Source organism: Carcharhinus amblyrhynchos, chromosome 9 (assembly GCF_965287045.1).
Source record: "Carcharhinus amblyrhynchos chromosome 9, sCarAmb.v2.hapA, whole genome shotgun sequence".
Lineage (NCBI taxonomy): Eukaryota > Metazoa > Chordata > Chondrichthyes > Carcharhiniformes > Carcharhinidae > Carcharhinus > Carcharhinus amblyrhynchos.
This window is the reverse complement of record NC_137332.1, coordinates 107,600,730-107,616,834: the sequence shown is the minus strand read 5'-3', so window position 1 is coordinate 107,616,834 and position 16,105 is coordinate 107,600,730. Positions and strand designations below refer to the sequence as shown.

Below are 16,105 nucleotides of genomic sequence, written 5' to 3'. Positions count from 1 at the left end.
AGCCCCTGCCCCAGCTGTGACTATCTCCTCAACGTTAACCCTCTCTCCCCAGAAATGACCCTCATACCCCAGTAGTGATTCTATCCACGCCAACTATGAATCCTTTCTCCTGCAGCCGTGACTTTCCCTCTGTCTCCAGCAGTAACTGTCCCCACCAGTGACCCTCCCTCTGTCCCAGCAGTGACTGTCCCCACCAGTGACCCTCCCTCTGTCCCAGCAGTGACTGTCTCCAGCAGTGACCCTCCCTCATGTCCCAGCAATGGCTGTCGCCAACACTGACCCTCCCTCTGTCCCAGCAGTGACCCTCCCTCTGTCCCAGCAATGGCTGTTTCCAGCAGTGACCCTCCCTCTGTCCCAGCAGTGACTGTCCCCAGCAGTGACCCTCCCTCTGTCCCAGCAGTGACTATCCCCAGTATTAACCCTCCTTGTCCCAGCAATGACTGGCATTAACCCTCTCCCAAATCCCACCTTCGCCTCACGCCAAAAGAAAACAAAAGTAGAGGAGCAGTTTTATGAAAATATTGATTTTATATTTGAAATTCATGTGGATACAGAGCTGTCAAAGAGATATAAACATTTCCGTGCACAATACATAAAGTGTGTATGTGAGAGTTGTTGATATATGTCCAGCGTATGTTGTTTCAGGTGGTTGTCGGAGGCTTGGGGAGATGGAGGGGCGGTGAACAGAGTGTGATGTCCAGGGAACTGCGGCTGTCAAACTCCGCGTCGTTCGTGCTAAACAGATTTGTCAGCAATCAGGATTCTTTCTTTACATATTCACCCAGAAAGATAATTAACAAATGACCAGATCTGCTGGTGAAGCTTCTTTTTTTTATATATTCAGCAATTTGACAGCGTAATGATTGACAGCAGGAAGACTGGGGCTGAAAGATATTTGAATCAAATAGAATGGAAACCGCTCTTTTGCTGGGGTGTGTCCAACACACTAAACACTGCCCCCCTATCCTGGCCCGATCTCTCTTTAATCTGCATTCTGATCTTGTTTACAATGCAGCAACGGTTATACCCTCACCTCCAAATCTGCACATTTATGCATCTTCAAATATATTTCACTTCTGCCCGTCACAAGTCTAGAGGTCTCTCCATAGATAATGCTGAACATTTCCACCATCTATTTTTCTATTTTAATTCCAGATCCTCACTATTTCGTGGCATGTAGTGCGTTAAACTCTGAATCTGTAATATTGAGCCAAGTCTGCCCACTGGAAACCAGTAAGAAGTCTCACAACACCAGGTTAAAGTCCAACAGGTTTATTTGGTAGCAAACACCACTAGCTTTCGGGGCTCTGACCTTTCGTCAGGTGAGTGGGGAAGTTCACTTTAACCTGGTGTTGTGAGACTTCTTACTGTGTTTACCCCAGTCCAACGCCGGCATCTCCACACCTTGGAACCCCTACAGCGCAGAAGGCGGCCATTCGGTCCATTGAAACTGTACTGACCCTCCGAAAGAGCAGGCTACCTAGCCCTGTGCAAAATGTCGCTGGGAGGATTGTCCAGCTGTGTCGTTCTGCGGAAGGATCACTCAGATCCTTGCATCTGTCGCTCTTCACAGATGCTGCCTGAGGTTATCCGGCATTTTCTTTTTTTAATTACAGATGTCCTTGTTGGGCCCGAACCCCAGTTAATTCTCTCTTCGCTTGCCTCTCATTTGTCTGGCTCTGTGTCTTTCTCTCTTCCTGTCGCTTTGTCCCCATTAACTTCTCTGTTACTCATTTTCTCCTTGGTAGCATTTCTTCCAGTGACTCTCAGCCCTCGCACCTTCTCACCATGTACTTTCCCCTCCCACACCTTTCTCGTGTTTAGTATGTTAGACACGCTCCCGCAGAATCATTTCTATCGCGGTCATCATGGTGCCATCCTCGCCTTTCCGTATTTCTCTTCAATGTAGCGATCCAGGAAAGCGGAGACACTGACCGCCATGAACAGCTCACATATCCTGAAAGGCAAGGTATTAGCAAGCTGTAAGCTGATACACTTCCTACTGAACACCAACGCCGAGTAAATGTGTTTCAACGGGTAATTAAAATGGATTAGATTCCTGAGTTCCAACTGCAACCTTCAAACTGTACACACCTTCTCCAAATCCGGGATTCCAACTTGCTGTTTCCAGTATTTCCTTTTGGGGCCATTTTTCTTTTCTGCAGTAAATGTACCAAACATTAATATCTGTCACTTCCGGAAACACAATCTCTCTTTTAACTGCCTGGGTCACTTTATTTGTCCATTTTGTTTCTCTCTCTTTCCCCCTCCCGTCTTTTTCTCTGTCCTGCTCTCTCCCTGTTGCTCTCTTATGCATAAGAACATAAGAAATAGGAGCAGGAGTAGGCCATCTAGCCCTTCGAGCCTGCCCCGCCATTCAATAAGATCATGGCTGATCTGAAGTGGCTCACTTCCACTTTCCCGCCCTCTCCCCATAACCCTTAATCCCCTCTCTTATCAAAAACCCATCAACCCGTGTCTTAAAAATATTTAGCGAGGTAGCCTCCACCACTTCAACGGGCAGAGAATTCCAGAGATTCACCACCCTTTGAGTGAAGAAGTTCCTCCTCAACTCCGTTCTAAACCTCCCCCCCTTTATCCTGAGGCTGTGCCCCCTAGTCCTACTGTCCTTTCTGAGCGGGAAGAGTCTCTCCACCTCTATCCTATCCATCCCATTCATCATCTTATACGCCTCAATGAGATCTCCCCTCATTCTTCTAAACTCTAACGAGTACAAGCCCAGTTTATTCAGCCTCTCCTCATAGCTCAACCCCCTCAACTCCGGCATCAGCCTAGTAAACCTCCTCTGCACTCCCTCCAAGGCCAAAATATCCTTGCGTAAGTACGGCGCCCAAAACTGCACACAGTACTCCAGCTGCAGCCTTACCAATGCCCTATACAGCCGCAGCAAGACCTCCCTACTTTTATATTCAATCCCCCTCAAGTAGACTTACATTAACATTGCAATGAAGTTACTGTGAAAATCCTCTGGTTGCCACTCCAGTACATGTTTGGTACACTGAGGGAGAATTTAGTATGATCAATGCACCTAACCAGCACCAGGGGGTGTAGCTGCTTATAGATTCCCTTTTAGACAGTCGGTGCTAACTCAATGGGCCAAATAGCCTTCTTCTGCACTGTAGGGATTCTATGATTTCTACCTATATTGATATGGCCCATCCACTTGCACCTTTTTGCACTCCTCCCTCAGAATTCTGTGTCAATCAGTGACATCTCTTATCGTGGTACCCGGCAAGTAACATATCTGAATATAAAAGTAAAATACTAGTTCTGAGAAAGAAATATACAGACTTGAAACATTATTTCTCCCTCCACAAATACTGACATGTGAGTTGATCCAACATTTTCTATTGCTTTTTTTAAGCAAAAATAACCTTTCTGGATTTACAATTACAGCCACAGAAAAGTTTGTTTCTTCTCCTAACTATAAAATTCCCTGTCACCACTTTTTGCCCAGACTTCCTCCAATCCCTACATAACTTCGCCAGTCATGGTGCAGTGGACTTGGCTGAGGCTTCACTCCCAGAGGAACCACCGTGTTCAGTAGTATTCAGAACTGAATGGTGATTGGAAATTGAGCTGCATGCATTAGTTCCTTTGTGCTACATGACGATCTGGTGATCACCCATCCCCCCCTCTGTCTCTCCACGCTTATATTGTGGGATGGCCACATATAGAAATGCACTAGTTTTGAAACTCTCGGTCTTGCAGATGCACCAGAGTAATGAAAACTATAGTTTAAGCGCTGCAACATGAGCTTAAACAACTGCAGCTGCAGTTCATGCAAATGTGGCCAGGATATAAGAACCATCCCAAAGTTCCCACATGGAACATAATGTGTACTCTTCTGGTCCAAGTTGTCCTCTATTTATTGGGCATTTGACTGACTTAAGAGGAATAATCTTAAGGCTACAATAAAAAACACATACCTACTACTCACCAATCATCACTTGGAATATAGTGTTCAACTCTGGTTGCCACGTTACCAGGAGGATGTGGAGGCTTTAGAGAGGGTACAGAAAAGATTTACTCGAATGTTGCCTGGTATGGAGGGCATTAGCTATGAGGAGAGGTTGGAGAAACTTGGTTTGCTCTCACTGGAACGATGAAGGTTGCAGGGTGACCTGATAGAAGTCTACAAGATTATGAGGAGCATGGACAGAATGGATAGTCAGATGCTTTTTCCCAGGATGGAGGAGTCAATTACAAGGGGGCATAGGTTTGGGGTGCAAGGGACAAGGTTTAAAGGAGATGGACGAGGCAAATTTTTTACACAGAAGGTGGTGGGTGCCTGGAACTCGCTGCCGGGGGAGGTAGTGGAAGCACACTATAGTGAGTTTTAAGGGGCATCTGGACAAATACAAAAAGGCTGGGAATGGACGGATATGGTCCCCAGAAGGGGAGGGGGTTTTAATTCTGTTGGGCAGCATGGTCGGTGCAGGCTTGGAGGGCCGAACAGCCTGTTCCTGTGTTGCAGTTTTCTTGCTTCTTTGTTCTTTATCAGCTTCCCTTGTGCTGACATGGCAGCATGGTGGCACAGTGGTTAGTGCTGCTGCCTCACAGCGCTCGGGATTCAGGATCAACTCCGGCCTCAGCTCACTATCTGTGTGGAGTTTGCACATTTTCCCAGTGTTTGCATGGATTAACTCTGTGTGCTCCAGTTTCCTCCCACAGTCCAAAGATGTGCAGGTTAGGGTTGCTTCGCCCTGTTAAATTGACCCTGGTGTCAGGGGGATGAGCAGAGTAAATGTGTGGGTTTATGGAAATAGGGCCTGGGTGGGATTGTGGTCAGTATAGACTCGATGGGTTGAATGGCCTCCTGCTGCACTGTAGAGATTCTATGACATCACATTATATAGGACATTTGCTTAAATATTTTTACTGAACTCATTATTATTTATATAACAGACTAATTTTCTGACAAAAAGCCTTCAGTGTTTCAATGTCCTTGTTATTTACTTTTAAATTTAGCTGTTTGATCTGTGCAAAAACTTTCATAATTTCAGCTTTTCCATTCATTGCCTTGTCCACTGTAATTGCCAGTCTGGCGGCTGTACGAGACCATGTGGAACAACATAACAGGAAGAGTGCGCACTGAACCCCATCAGCCTGTTTCTCAATTCGATTAGATCTTGGCTGACCTGTGCCTCAACTCTATTCAATTACTTGTGCTCTGCATCCTTTGATAACCTGGCATCAAAATAATTTATCAGCCTTAATCTTTAAATGTCCCTTTTTAAATTGGTTTTGCAGTGTAGTAACTTGGCTCCACAAGTTCTGAATGAACAAAGAACATTTATTAACAATTCACAGGATGATGCAGATTTGATGCTTTTAGTCATTACCTCTAGGGTGTAACTGAGCAAAAGCCCACACGCTGCTCAGTGGATCCCACAGCCCAACAAGATCCTCCAGAAGATCACCCTAAAAGGGGCTCACTACTACATCCCTCCCTTTCTTAATATACAGAATGATAGTTAATTTACACAGTCCCCCATAATTTACAACCATAAAATCATAAAACCCCCTAGAGTGCAGAAAGAGGCCATTTGGCCCATTGAGTCTGCACCAACTCTCTGGCAGAATGTCTAACCTAGGTCCTGTCCACTGCCCGTAAGCACACACATTCACCCTGACTAATCCCTCAAACCTACACATCTTGGAATACTAAGAGACAATCTACGTAACCTGCACATCTTTGGGCTGTGGGAGGTAACTGGAGCATCCAGAGGAGATCCATGTAGAGACAGGGAGAATGTGCAAACTCCACACAGACAGTCACCTGAGGCTGGAATTGAACCTGGGTCCCTCATGTTGTGAGGCTGCAGTGCTAATGCTGAATTATTCTCTTATTGTAAGCAGACAGGCTCTGCTTACTCTTTCATCTGTGTCCCAGGTGGCCCTTCCAGTGACGCATGAAGCATTATGCTTCCTTGAATCTGCAAGTCCCTGGAGAGAGATTTCTTCCTACACCTATAACACTCTGTGATAATCCTAGGCTGTTGATTCCTCCTCCTGGATCTTCTAACTCTATAACTCTATTAGCTTCTGTATTTGTTTGTTGATTGGGACTGATGTATTTACTTTGGCATTACTGCTGTCTGCAGCGTCCTGTCATAACAGATGGACTGTGTCATTCTAAATGCTCTAAAGTTCCTGGGCACTATTCTCAACACTCTCCACCACTAACCCTGTTCCAGCACTCCCTTAAAATTAATCTCTGAGTCTGCCAGCAACTTTCTCAGTCTAGACTCATCATTGACACCCCAAACCAAGCAATTCCTCAGCATATCATTTAGTGTTGTACCAAAGTCACAATGTTCTGTAATTTCCTAAGGCTTGTTATATAAACAGTAAAAACCCTACAGTACAGAAGGAAGCTATTAGGCCCATCAAGCCTGTAACAACACTCCAATAGATCATCTCACCTCGGCTGCATTCCCCTCCACACAGACATAGGAAGAACGTGTAGACTCCGCACAGACAGTGACCCAAGCCTGGAACTGAACCTGTGTCCCTTGTGCTGTGAGGCAGCAGTGCTGACCACTGGGCTACCGTGTCACTCACTGAGCAAACTGATAGAGCTGTGGGCTAAGAAGCCTGATGTCCTGATGGACTTCATACTAGGGTCTTAAAAGAGGTGGCTAATGAGATAATAAATGTGTTGGTGTTAATTTTCCAAACTTTGTTTGGTTCTGGAAAAATATTTTCAGATTGGAAATATTCAAGAAGGGAGGAAGGCAGAAAGCAGGAAATTATGGGCCAGTTAGCTTGACGTTTGTCATGGGAAGGTGTTAGAATGAATCACAAAGTTAGGGCTGGACACTCAGGCAAGATGAAGTAATTTGGAAGAATCAGTATGTTTCTATGAAAGTGAAATCATATGTTCTGGTTTACTCCCACAGTCCAAAGATGTGCGGGTTAGATGGATTTGTGTCAGGCAGACAAGCATGTAATCAGGAGTGCTAGTGGAATGCTATCCTGTATTGAGAGAGGAACTGAACACAAAAATAAGGATTAAGCTCTTCAGTGATAAAGGGCATTGGTGAGGCCATACCTTGAAAACTGTGTGCAGTTTGGTCTCCTTATTGAAGGAAGGGTGTAAATACTTTGGAACAGTTCAGAGGAGTTTTCATCGAATCATTGAATCTGTACCATGCAGAAAGAGGCCATTCAGCTCATCGAGTCTGCACTGACCACAATCCCACCAGGCCCTACGCCCTGTAACCCCACATACTTGTTCCGCTAATCCCCCTAACATACGCCTTCCGGGTCACTAACGCACAACTTAGCACAGCCAATGCACCTTGGAGTGTGGGAGGAAACCAGAGCAGCCAGAGGAAACCCACGCAGACATGGGGAGAATGTGCAGATTCCACACACAGAGTGTCCCAAGCCGGGAATTGAACCCGGGTCCCTGGCACTGTAAGGCAGCAGTCTTAACCTGTATGCCACTCCTTGATTGAAAGACCCTCAACAATACTAACAAGGTGCACAGCGAAAGGATGTCTTCTGTTGTGGGGGAGTCCAGAACCAGGAGGTACTGTTTTAAATTAGGAGATAAACTTTATTTATTAGGGTCATAAGCAGCCTTACATTAACACTCCAGTGAAGGTACTATGAAATCCCCTTGCCCCCACACTCGGGCACCTGTTCAGGTACACTGAGGGAGAATTTAACATGGCCAATGCATCTAACCAGCACGAATTTCAGACTGCGGGAGGAAACCGGAGCACCCAGAGGAAACCCACACAGACACGGGGAGAACGTGCAAACTCTATACAGACAGTGACCCAAGCCAGGAATTGAACCCAGCTGCCTGGCTCAAGGGCCTAGTTCTACTCCTATCTTATAGGTATGAGTGGGGAGGCATTGAAGGAAGGTGGTGTGAGCATGTTGAGAATGATGAATGGGGAGAATTTATTTTGTCACAGGATAACAGGGTGTAATTAGCGATTTTGCCAAGAGTACTATGGCAGTGTGACAAGGGTAGAAATCTGTGGGGTAGCAGTGCTAACCACTGTGCCACCAAACCGCTCCGAGGAGGGTTGTGCAACTTTGGAACTTCTTTGCCTCAGAAGGTGAAGGAAGTTGGGGTCAGTGAATATTTTTAAGGCAGACAGATAGTTGTCAGGCAAGGGAATCAAAGGTTATCCAGGGAGGCGAAGTGGGGTGGGGGGGATGGGGGGTGGTGTGCGGGAGGGGGCGTTGGTGATGGGGAACATAGATATCAACACAAACAGGTGAGCCGCCATCTTATTGAATGGACAGTGCAGGCTCAAGGGGCCGAATGGCCTACTTCCACTCCTATCTTATATGTATGAGTGGGAAGGCATTGAAGGAAGGTGGTGTGAGCATGTGTGTCAATGTTGAGAATGATGAACAGGGAGAATTTACTTTGTCACAGAGTAACAGGGTGTAATTAGGTATCTTGCCAAGAGTACACTCCAATGAAGTTATTGTGAAATCCTCTAGCCACCACACTCGGGCACCTGTTCGGGTACACTGAGGGAGAATTTAACATGGCCAATGCACCTAACCAGCACGAATTTCAGACTGCGGGAGGAAACCAGAGCACCCAGAGGAAACCCACACAGACACAGGGAGAACGTACAAACTCTACACAGACAGTGACCCAAGCCGGGAATTGAACCCAGGTCATTGGCTCAAGGGGCCGAATGGCCTAGTTCCATTCCTATCTTATATGTATGAGTGGTGCAACGGGATAGAAATCTGGTCATAGGCAACTGGACCATAGGAACAGAGGAATTAGGAGCAGAATTAGGCCATTCAGCCCTTCGAGACTGCCCCGCCATTCAGTCAGATTATGGCTGATCACCCCCTGGTCCCAAATTCACCTCCCCACCTGTTCCCCATATCACTTTAACTCATTTTTTAATTAGAAATATGTCCACCTTCTTATTGAAATCTGCCTCACATGCCAGGCACCCGGGTTCGATTCCCAGCTCGGGTCACTGTCTGTATCGAGTCTGCACGTTCTCCACGTGTCTACGTGGGTTTCCTCCCACCCTCCAAAGATGTGAAGATTAGGTTGATTGGCCATGGTAAAAAAGCCCTTTGTGTTAGGGGGATGAGCAGAGTACATTGGGCGGGGGGGGGGGTGGTTTCAGGGATAGGGCCTGGGTGGGATTGTGGTCAGTGCAGACTTGATGGGCCAAATGGCCTCCTTCTGCACTATAAGAATTATATGATTCAGATTCCACCTTGAAATGGGGCAGCAAGTTCCCCAAATTCAACACCCTCTGATCTGTGACTGATGGAGCAAAGACAGGAATGCTCCGACTCATGAGGGTTTAATGTGATGTCAAAGCTCAGACAGAGTGGAGCCAGTTGCCTGGAGGATGGTCTGTACTGGGGCGGGGAGGTGGGTGCGGGGTGGTGCCATTCAGCTTGGAGCTGATGCAGGAATAGATCAGGCAGCGAGCAATGTTTGCAATCAGCAGGCAAGCGAGTCTATAGTTGACAAAAGCAACGTTTGTTTAAGGCATCATGAGAAGGGTAGTCCAAGGCAAAACTCCCAAGCACAGGACCAAGCAGTCAAGGTTAGATAGCGTGTCGGGAGTACATTGCCAGTGAGAACATTGGTGTTAGTCACTCAAAGAGTCAGATTGGGACGAGTCACTCCCGGAGTCAGACTGGGATCAGTGACTCCCAGAGTCAGACTGGGATCAGTCACTCGCAGAGTCAGACTGGGATCAGTCACTGCCAGATTCAGACTGGGATCAGTCACTCCCAGAGTCAAACTGGGATCAGTTACACCCAGAATCAGGCTGGGATCAGTCACTGCCAGATTCAGACTGGGATCAGTCACTTCCAGAGTCAAACTGGGATCAGTTACACCCAGAGTCAGACTGGGATCAGTCACTCCCAGAGTCAGACTGGGATCAGTTACACCCTGAGTCAGATTGGGATCAGTCACTCCAAGAGTCAGACTGGGATCAGTCACTCCCAGAGTCAGATTGAGATTAGTTACTCCCCGGTCACCAAAGACCCTTAGACAGCACCTTCAAAACCCATGACCACTTCCATCTAGAAGGACAAGGGCAGATGATACCTCCAAGCAAGTTCCCCTCCAAGCCACTCAGCATCCTGACTTGGAACTGTATTGCTATTACTTTGCAGTCGCTGGGTCAAAACTTCTTCCCTCCTGGCATCATGGGTCAACTCACAGCAAGTGGGCTGCAAGCGATTCAAGAAGGTGGCTCACCACCACCTTCTCAAGGGCAATTAGAGATGGGCAGTAAATGCTGGCCAGCCAGCAATGCCCATGTTCCATGAGTGAATTAAAAAAAGCTGTGTCACTGCTTTGTAGATTGTAACTGTATTACTGGGACTTTGATAATTAAATTCATCAGGTAATATTATAAGATATTAACAGCACAGGAACAGGCCATTCAGCTCGACAGGTTTAAACTCCAATGGAGCTTCCTCCTACACATCTTCATTTAGCCACAACAACATATGCTTCTTTTCACTTCTCTCTCAACTGCTCTCTGTCCTCTTAATAAAGACATCTGTGCAATGATTGTGTGGGCAGAGGTTGCTATGTGACATGGTGTCAACTGTCAAGACTTGATCTGAAATAGAGATGGAAAGACAAAGATCTCTTCTAGTTCAGGCTTGTTTGTACATGTTGTTCTTAGACTGGATATTTTCTGTATTATTTAGTTAATTGGCACAGGAAGAAAGGCTGCTATTGCCACCTATGCACCAATAGATTAGGTAGGAGACCTCAGAGTGTGGGAGATTAATGTGATGCTCCAGAATTTAAGATCAGGAGTATGTCAGTCAGTTCATCAGTTGTGCCCTGACGTTCAGTTTGATCATGGTTGACCTGTGCCTCAACTCTGCTTTTCCATCTCCCCTTCAAATGTCATAATACCCTGAGCCCCATAAAAATTTATCAATCTCAGTCCTGAGAGATCCGACTCTCCCAACAGTCGCAACCCTTTGTGGGAGAGAGTTCAAGATTTCTGTTGTCTATTTTGTGAAAAGATGTTCCCTAATTTCACTTTTAAATGCACAAACACTAATTTTAAGTTGGGGTGGAACTTTCCTGTCCATCCCACTATGGGTAGCAGGCAGCACGGGTCTATGCAAAGGTCAGTTGACCTCAGATGGGATCTCCTGGTCTTGGGGGAGTGCAGCTGGAAAATCTATGATTCCCCCACCAAAGGAAATAGTTTTAATTCTTCTACCAGTTTAAAATGTTGGATAAAATCACTGATTAATATTCATAGGCAAGGGTTTGTCTTACTGGATGTCATGTGATTTCTTTGTTTTTTTAATATATTTTTTGTAAAGAGGACTGGGCCTATGTTTGAGGGTGGCCTTCCTTCCTCCACGACACTCTGCCACAGCTTCAAGATTGTATCTGTGCAGGCAGGCGGAAACCTGTTACATTTGCAACAGTATTTAAAAATAACCTTCTTCTGCAGTACTTAGCACCACAAAATGAAAGTAGGGCAAGCAGAAGATAAGAGGTAGAAGTGAAAATTGCATTGTCTGCATTATGCTGGTCCCAATTCGGAAGCCGCTGAGGTATAGTGGAACCATATATATACCATATATGTACCGTGTACCTGGTGGATGGTGTTCTCACGTGAGATGATGTTCTGACTGAGTAGGGTCCCATTCGTAGACATGCAGGGTAGAATAGGTGTAGGGCGATGCGGCGGCGCGGGCTCGTTGGGCCGAAGGGCCTGTTTCCCGTGCTGGGTTGTTCTTTGTTCTTTGTATGATGGCATCTGTGTCGATGATCCGGCATGTCTTGCAGAGGTTGCAGGTACCCGGTACATACTCTTGCAACCCGGCCAATGTTGTCTACCTGATACGCTGCAGGAAAGGATGTCCAGAGGCATGGTACATCGGGGAGACCATGCAGACGCTATGACAACGGATGAATGAACACCGCTCGACAATCACCAGGCAAGACTGTTCCCTTCCTGTTGGCGAACACTTCAGCGGTCATGGGCATTTGGCCTCTGATCTTCGGGTAAACATTCTGCAAGGTGGCCTTCACGACATACAACAGCGCAGAATCGCTGAGCAGAAACTGATAGCCAAGTTCCGCATGCATGAGGACAGCCTCAACTGGGATCTTGGGTTCGTATCACACTATCTGTAACCCCCATGACTTGCCTGAACTTGCAACATCTCACTTACTGTCCTGCCTGCAGATAATATCTATTTAACCTATGCTTAATGCTATCTCCATTCACATTGCCTGCAGCTTTAAGACTTGATTAGCTGTAAAGACTTGCATTCTAATCAGTATTATGTAGACTGTGTGTGCCTTTATATGCCCTGTTTGTGATCAGAACTCTCCACTCACCTGACGAAGGAACAGCGCTCCGAAAGCTAGTGGCTTCTTCTACCAAATAAACCTGTTGGAGGTTCACCTGGTGCTGTAAGACTTTTTACAGCAGAAAGAAAGAAACAGGATTGGTTCTATCTTAGGGGAGGTGCTGCTGTCAGATCTGCAAAGGACAGCCCCAAAAAATGGAACAACCTCTTCTCCACCCCACCACTCCTTGTCTTGCATTTTGTGGAGTTTCTTTCTTTAAATTGGGCTGTCCACTTACTCCAATTGCCCACACAAAATATTTTATTGCATAGCCAGCATACTGACAGGTCAATTTGCTTGGTAACAAACTTAATTGTCCCTTTATTATCTGTTTGAAAGTGGTGGGTGAACTGCCAATTTCGCGATTATGAAGATGAGCTCAGGAAGTGTGAGAAGGTGCTTGGTTCCTGACACACCTGGTGGGGGACATCCTGTTTTTCATTAACTTCATCTCCTCCAGAGATCTTAACCCAACCAATACAACCCACCTCTATTTACTTACCAAATGCACAGTCAGGATCCCCATAGACCAATTAGGTGCAATTTAGCAAGTTTTGAAGAGGAGGGAGAGTGTGGTGAATTTGATAAGGCGGTAAGCTCTGTGTGTGTGTGTGTGTGTGTGTGTGTGTGTGTGTGTGTGTGTGTGTGTGTGTGTGTGTGTATGGAGGGGCAGGTGCAGGGGAGGCAGAGGTCACCAGAAGCCCCCCACCTAATCAAATCCAGGCAGGAAGCATCATAGACAGCCTTCAAACCCGAACACTAAGTGGGACCCTTTAGGTAGCAATTAATTTATTGTGTTTGTTTAAATATATTACAATGTGTTCCTTCTTTCTGAAGGATCAGTGGCCTGAAATGTTATTTCCTTAAGTACGAGAGGAAGAGGTTGGAAAAATTTACAATTTGCTCTTTTTCACAGCCTGAGAAATACAGAATTGCCCGCTATCTAAACCATCAAAATTAAGGTTTTATTTCAAATTCTGTGATGCAAAGTTTTGGCACATATTGTGAAAACTGAGTGAGGAACTGAAAAGAATAAATCTTTGATTGTATTTGATTTATTATTGTCACATGCATTAGTATGCATGTATTTGGCAGCAGAATAGAGTCTGAATCCCTCTCCAGGTGGCCCGCGAGAAGCCCCAGGGCGGGTAGGATTGCTGCAACTCTGCCGGACTGAACTGTAGGTACTGGATCTCCACAAGAACATAAGAACATAAGAAATAGGAGCAGGAGTAGGCCATCTAGCCCTTCGAGCCTGCCCCGCCATTCAATAAGATCATGGCTGATCTGAAGTGGATCAGTTCCACTAATCTGCCTGCTCCCCATAACCCTTAATTCCCTTATCGATCAGAAATCTATCTACCCATAACTTAAACATATTCAATATTCAACATATTGAAGCCTCCACCGCTTCAATGGGCAGAGAATTCCAGAGATTCACCACCCTCTGAGAGAAGAAGTTCCTCCTCCACTCTGTTCTAAACTGCCCACCGCCAACCCATTCCCCCCCCCAACTTGTTTTGAGGCTGTGCCTTCTAGTTCTGGTTTCCTTTCTAAGTGGAAAGAATGTCTCTACCTCTACCCTATCTAGCCCCTTCATTATCTTGTAAGTCTCTGTAAGATCCCCCCTCAGCCTTCTAAACTCCAACGAGTACAGGCCCAAACTACTCAATCTCTCTTTATAAGCTAACCCCCTCATCTCCAGTATCAGCCTGGTGAACATTCTCTGTACTCCCTCCAAGGCACTAGACACATCTTCATAAAAATTCAGTAAATTCGTCGTACACAACTTCCACATTGCCCAGATCCAGCTAATTTATGATCCTTCCAGGTTTCTCATCAGGATATAGTGACTGGACAATTAAATGATCGTCACACTGAGAGAGCGGCATAATTTCATCAGGAGTGTCGCCTCGCATTGCACTCGTTGAAAAGTATTGTTTCTTGCACTCTGTATAGATAATACATAATGCAGAGAAGGTAAGGAGAGAGTGCAGAATGTAATGTTACTGTCATAGCTCGGGTGTAGAGAAAGATCAATTTAATGCAAAGTAGGTCCATTCAGAAGACTGATGGCAGCAGGGAAGAAGCTGTTCTTGAGTTGGTTGTTATGTGACCTCAAACTTTCGTATCTTTTTCCAGACGGAAGAAGGTGGATGGGAGAACGTTCAGGGTGCATGGGGTCCTTAATTATGGTGGCTGCTTTTCCGAGGCAGCGGGAAGTGTAGATAATGTCACTGGATGGGAGGCTAAACCTGATCATTTTGATGCAGAAAATGATTCACATATTCATTTAATTTGAGAATTTCCTGTCCCATGCCTTCGGTGGATCACTTGGTTTTTCCTTCTCAAAAACAAATATTCTGTTGCAGCATTCAATTACTGTTGGTTGTTCAGCTTTAATTTCTTTCTTTACTTTGTCACCTTTCTTTTCATCATCAACAATAAGGATCATGAGTGATTGACCTGCGAATAAATCCATCATTAGAAAAAGTAGCTGCAGAATTTTCTGAAATTCCATAACCGTCAATGAAGGAATGAACAATTGTGTGAGATAAATAATGATTTTCCAATCAACTGTTCGTGTAACCCAGTGGTGCCGAAGCACTCCAATGTGCCATGCAGAAGACCAATAAACGCCAACTTGAAGGAGACATCAGGACAGTTGACTAAAAAGAGGTCGAACAAGTGATTTTCTGACCGTCATTGAGCGAGAGAGTGGAGGGTTTTATAAAGAGTTCACAAGTCTGGGTGAAGACAGTTCAGAGCAGAGAGGGGGAGGGTTACAGAGTTCTCAATAAGGATCAAATGGAGAACAGGTTAATAATTACATTATTACAGTGTCAGAATAAAGTTCTCTGACTACTAGTAGGAGACAATCTCGCACTTACCATATTTCCGCAGCAGGTATTTTAAAATGCTGCCGTATAAAGAATCGTTCACGTCTGTAAGGTTCCGTCTTCCGGCCAGAACTGAGTGGTAGACAACACGCAGATCCTGGTACCGCCACCATGGACAATATTTCAGTACGCTTCGGAATACATGGTATCTCCAGGACAGAGGGCAGCGACCACAGCATCTGGCCAGAGTGCGCCAGAGAGGAAGACAGCAGCTGCACAGGCAGCAGAATAGAGCCTGAATTCCTCTCCAAGTGGCCCACAAGAAACGCCAGAGCAGATGGGATTGCTGCAATTCTGCCGGACTGAACCGTAAGTACTGGACCTCCACATTGCTCAGATTCAGCTGATCGATGATCCTTCTAGGTTTCTCATCAGGACACAGTGACTGGACAATTAAACGATAGTCACGCTGAAGCAGTAGCATAATTTCGTTTGCAGCGCCGCTTCGCATTGCACTCTTCTCCAGACTCTGCCTCAAATAAAGGCTTAGATAGATCAGGAGTCATTTTTTGATATATAAAGGGACGGCGATCACGCCACTTGGCATTCCCTCCAGTGAATATAGATCGGAAATTCTGAGGTTTGGCGCTTCGGGCCAGGAGGAACAAAAAACTACCGAAAGTGCACTTCTCCAATCTCAGCGAGCAACTCTCAGCCAGCAATCGCAAGAAGCTTGCAATGAGAAAGATTCTAGTGAGATATCTCCCCACTCAATGATTGGAGTGAGATTAGGGAAGGTTAACTCCCGTTAGATGAAAAAGTCTTAATGAAAATGCCTTCATTTATAATTTATTTACATTTCATAATTTACTTTTGT

General features: G+C 45.7%; 1 protein-coding gene and 1 long non-coding RNA gene across 2 annotated transcripts; both read right to left on the bottom strand.

Moving 5' to 3' along the window:
• Positions 1 to 508: 508 nt before the first annotated feature.
• LOC145348525 (uncharacterized) lies at positions 509 to 2,267 on the bottom strand. The gene is made up of 2 exons (XR_013887947.1): positions 2,095 to 2,267; positions 509 to 1,957 (listed from the first exon to the last, which is right to left on the bottom strand). It is a non-coding gene; the product is annotated as an uncharacterized LOC145348525 (long non-coding RNA).
• A 12,120-nt stretch (positions 2,268 to 14,387) lies between these two features.
• LOC145348524 (uncharacterized) lies at positions 14,388 to 15,761 on the bottom strand. The gene is made up of 2 exons (XM_080196714.1): positions 15,280 to 15,761; positions 14,388 to 14,854 (listed from the first exon to the last, which is right to left on the bottom strand). Exons 1-2 carry the CDS (start codon positions 15,737 to 15,739, stop codon positions 14,682 to 14,684), a joined length of 633 nt encoding a protein of 210 aa, XP_080052840.1. The 5' UTR covers positions 15,740 to 15,761; the 3' UTR covers positions 14,388 to 14,681.
• Positions 15,762 to 16,105: the final 344 nt, after the last annotated feature.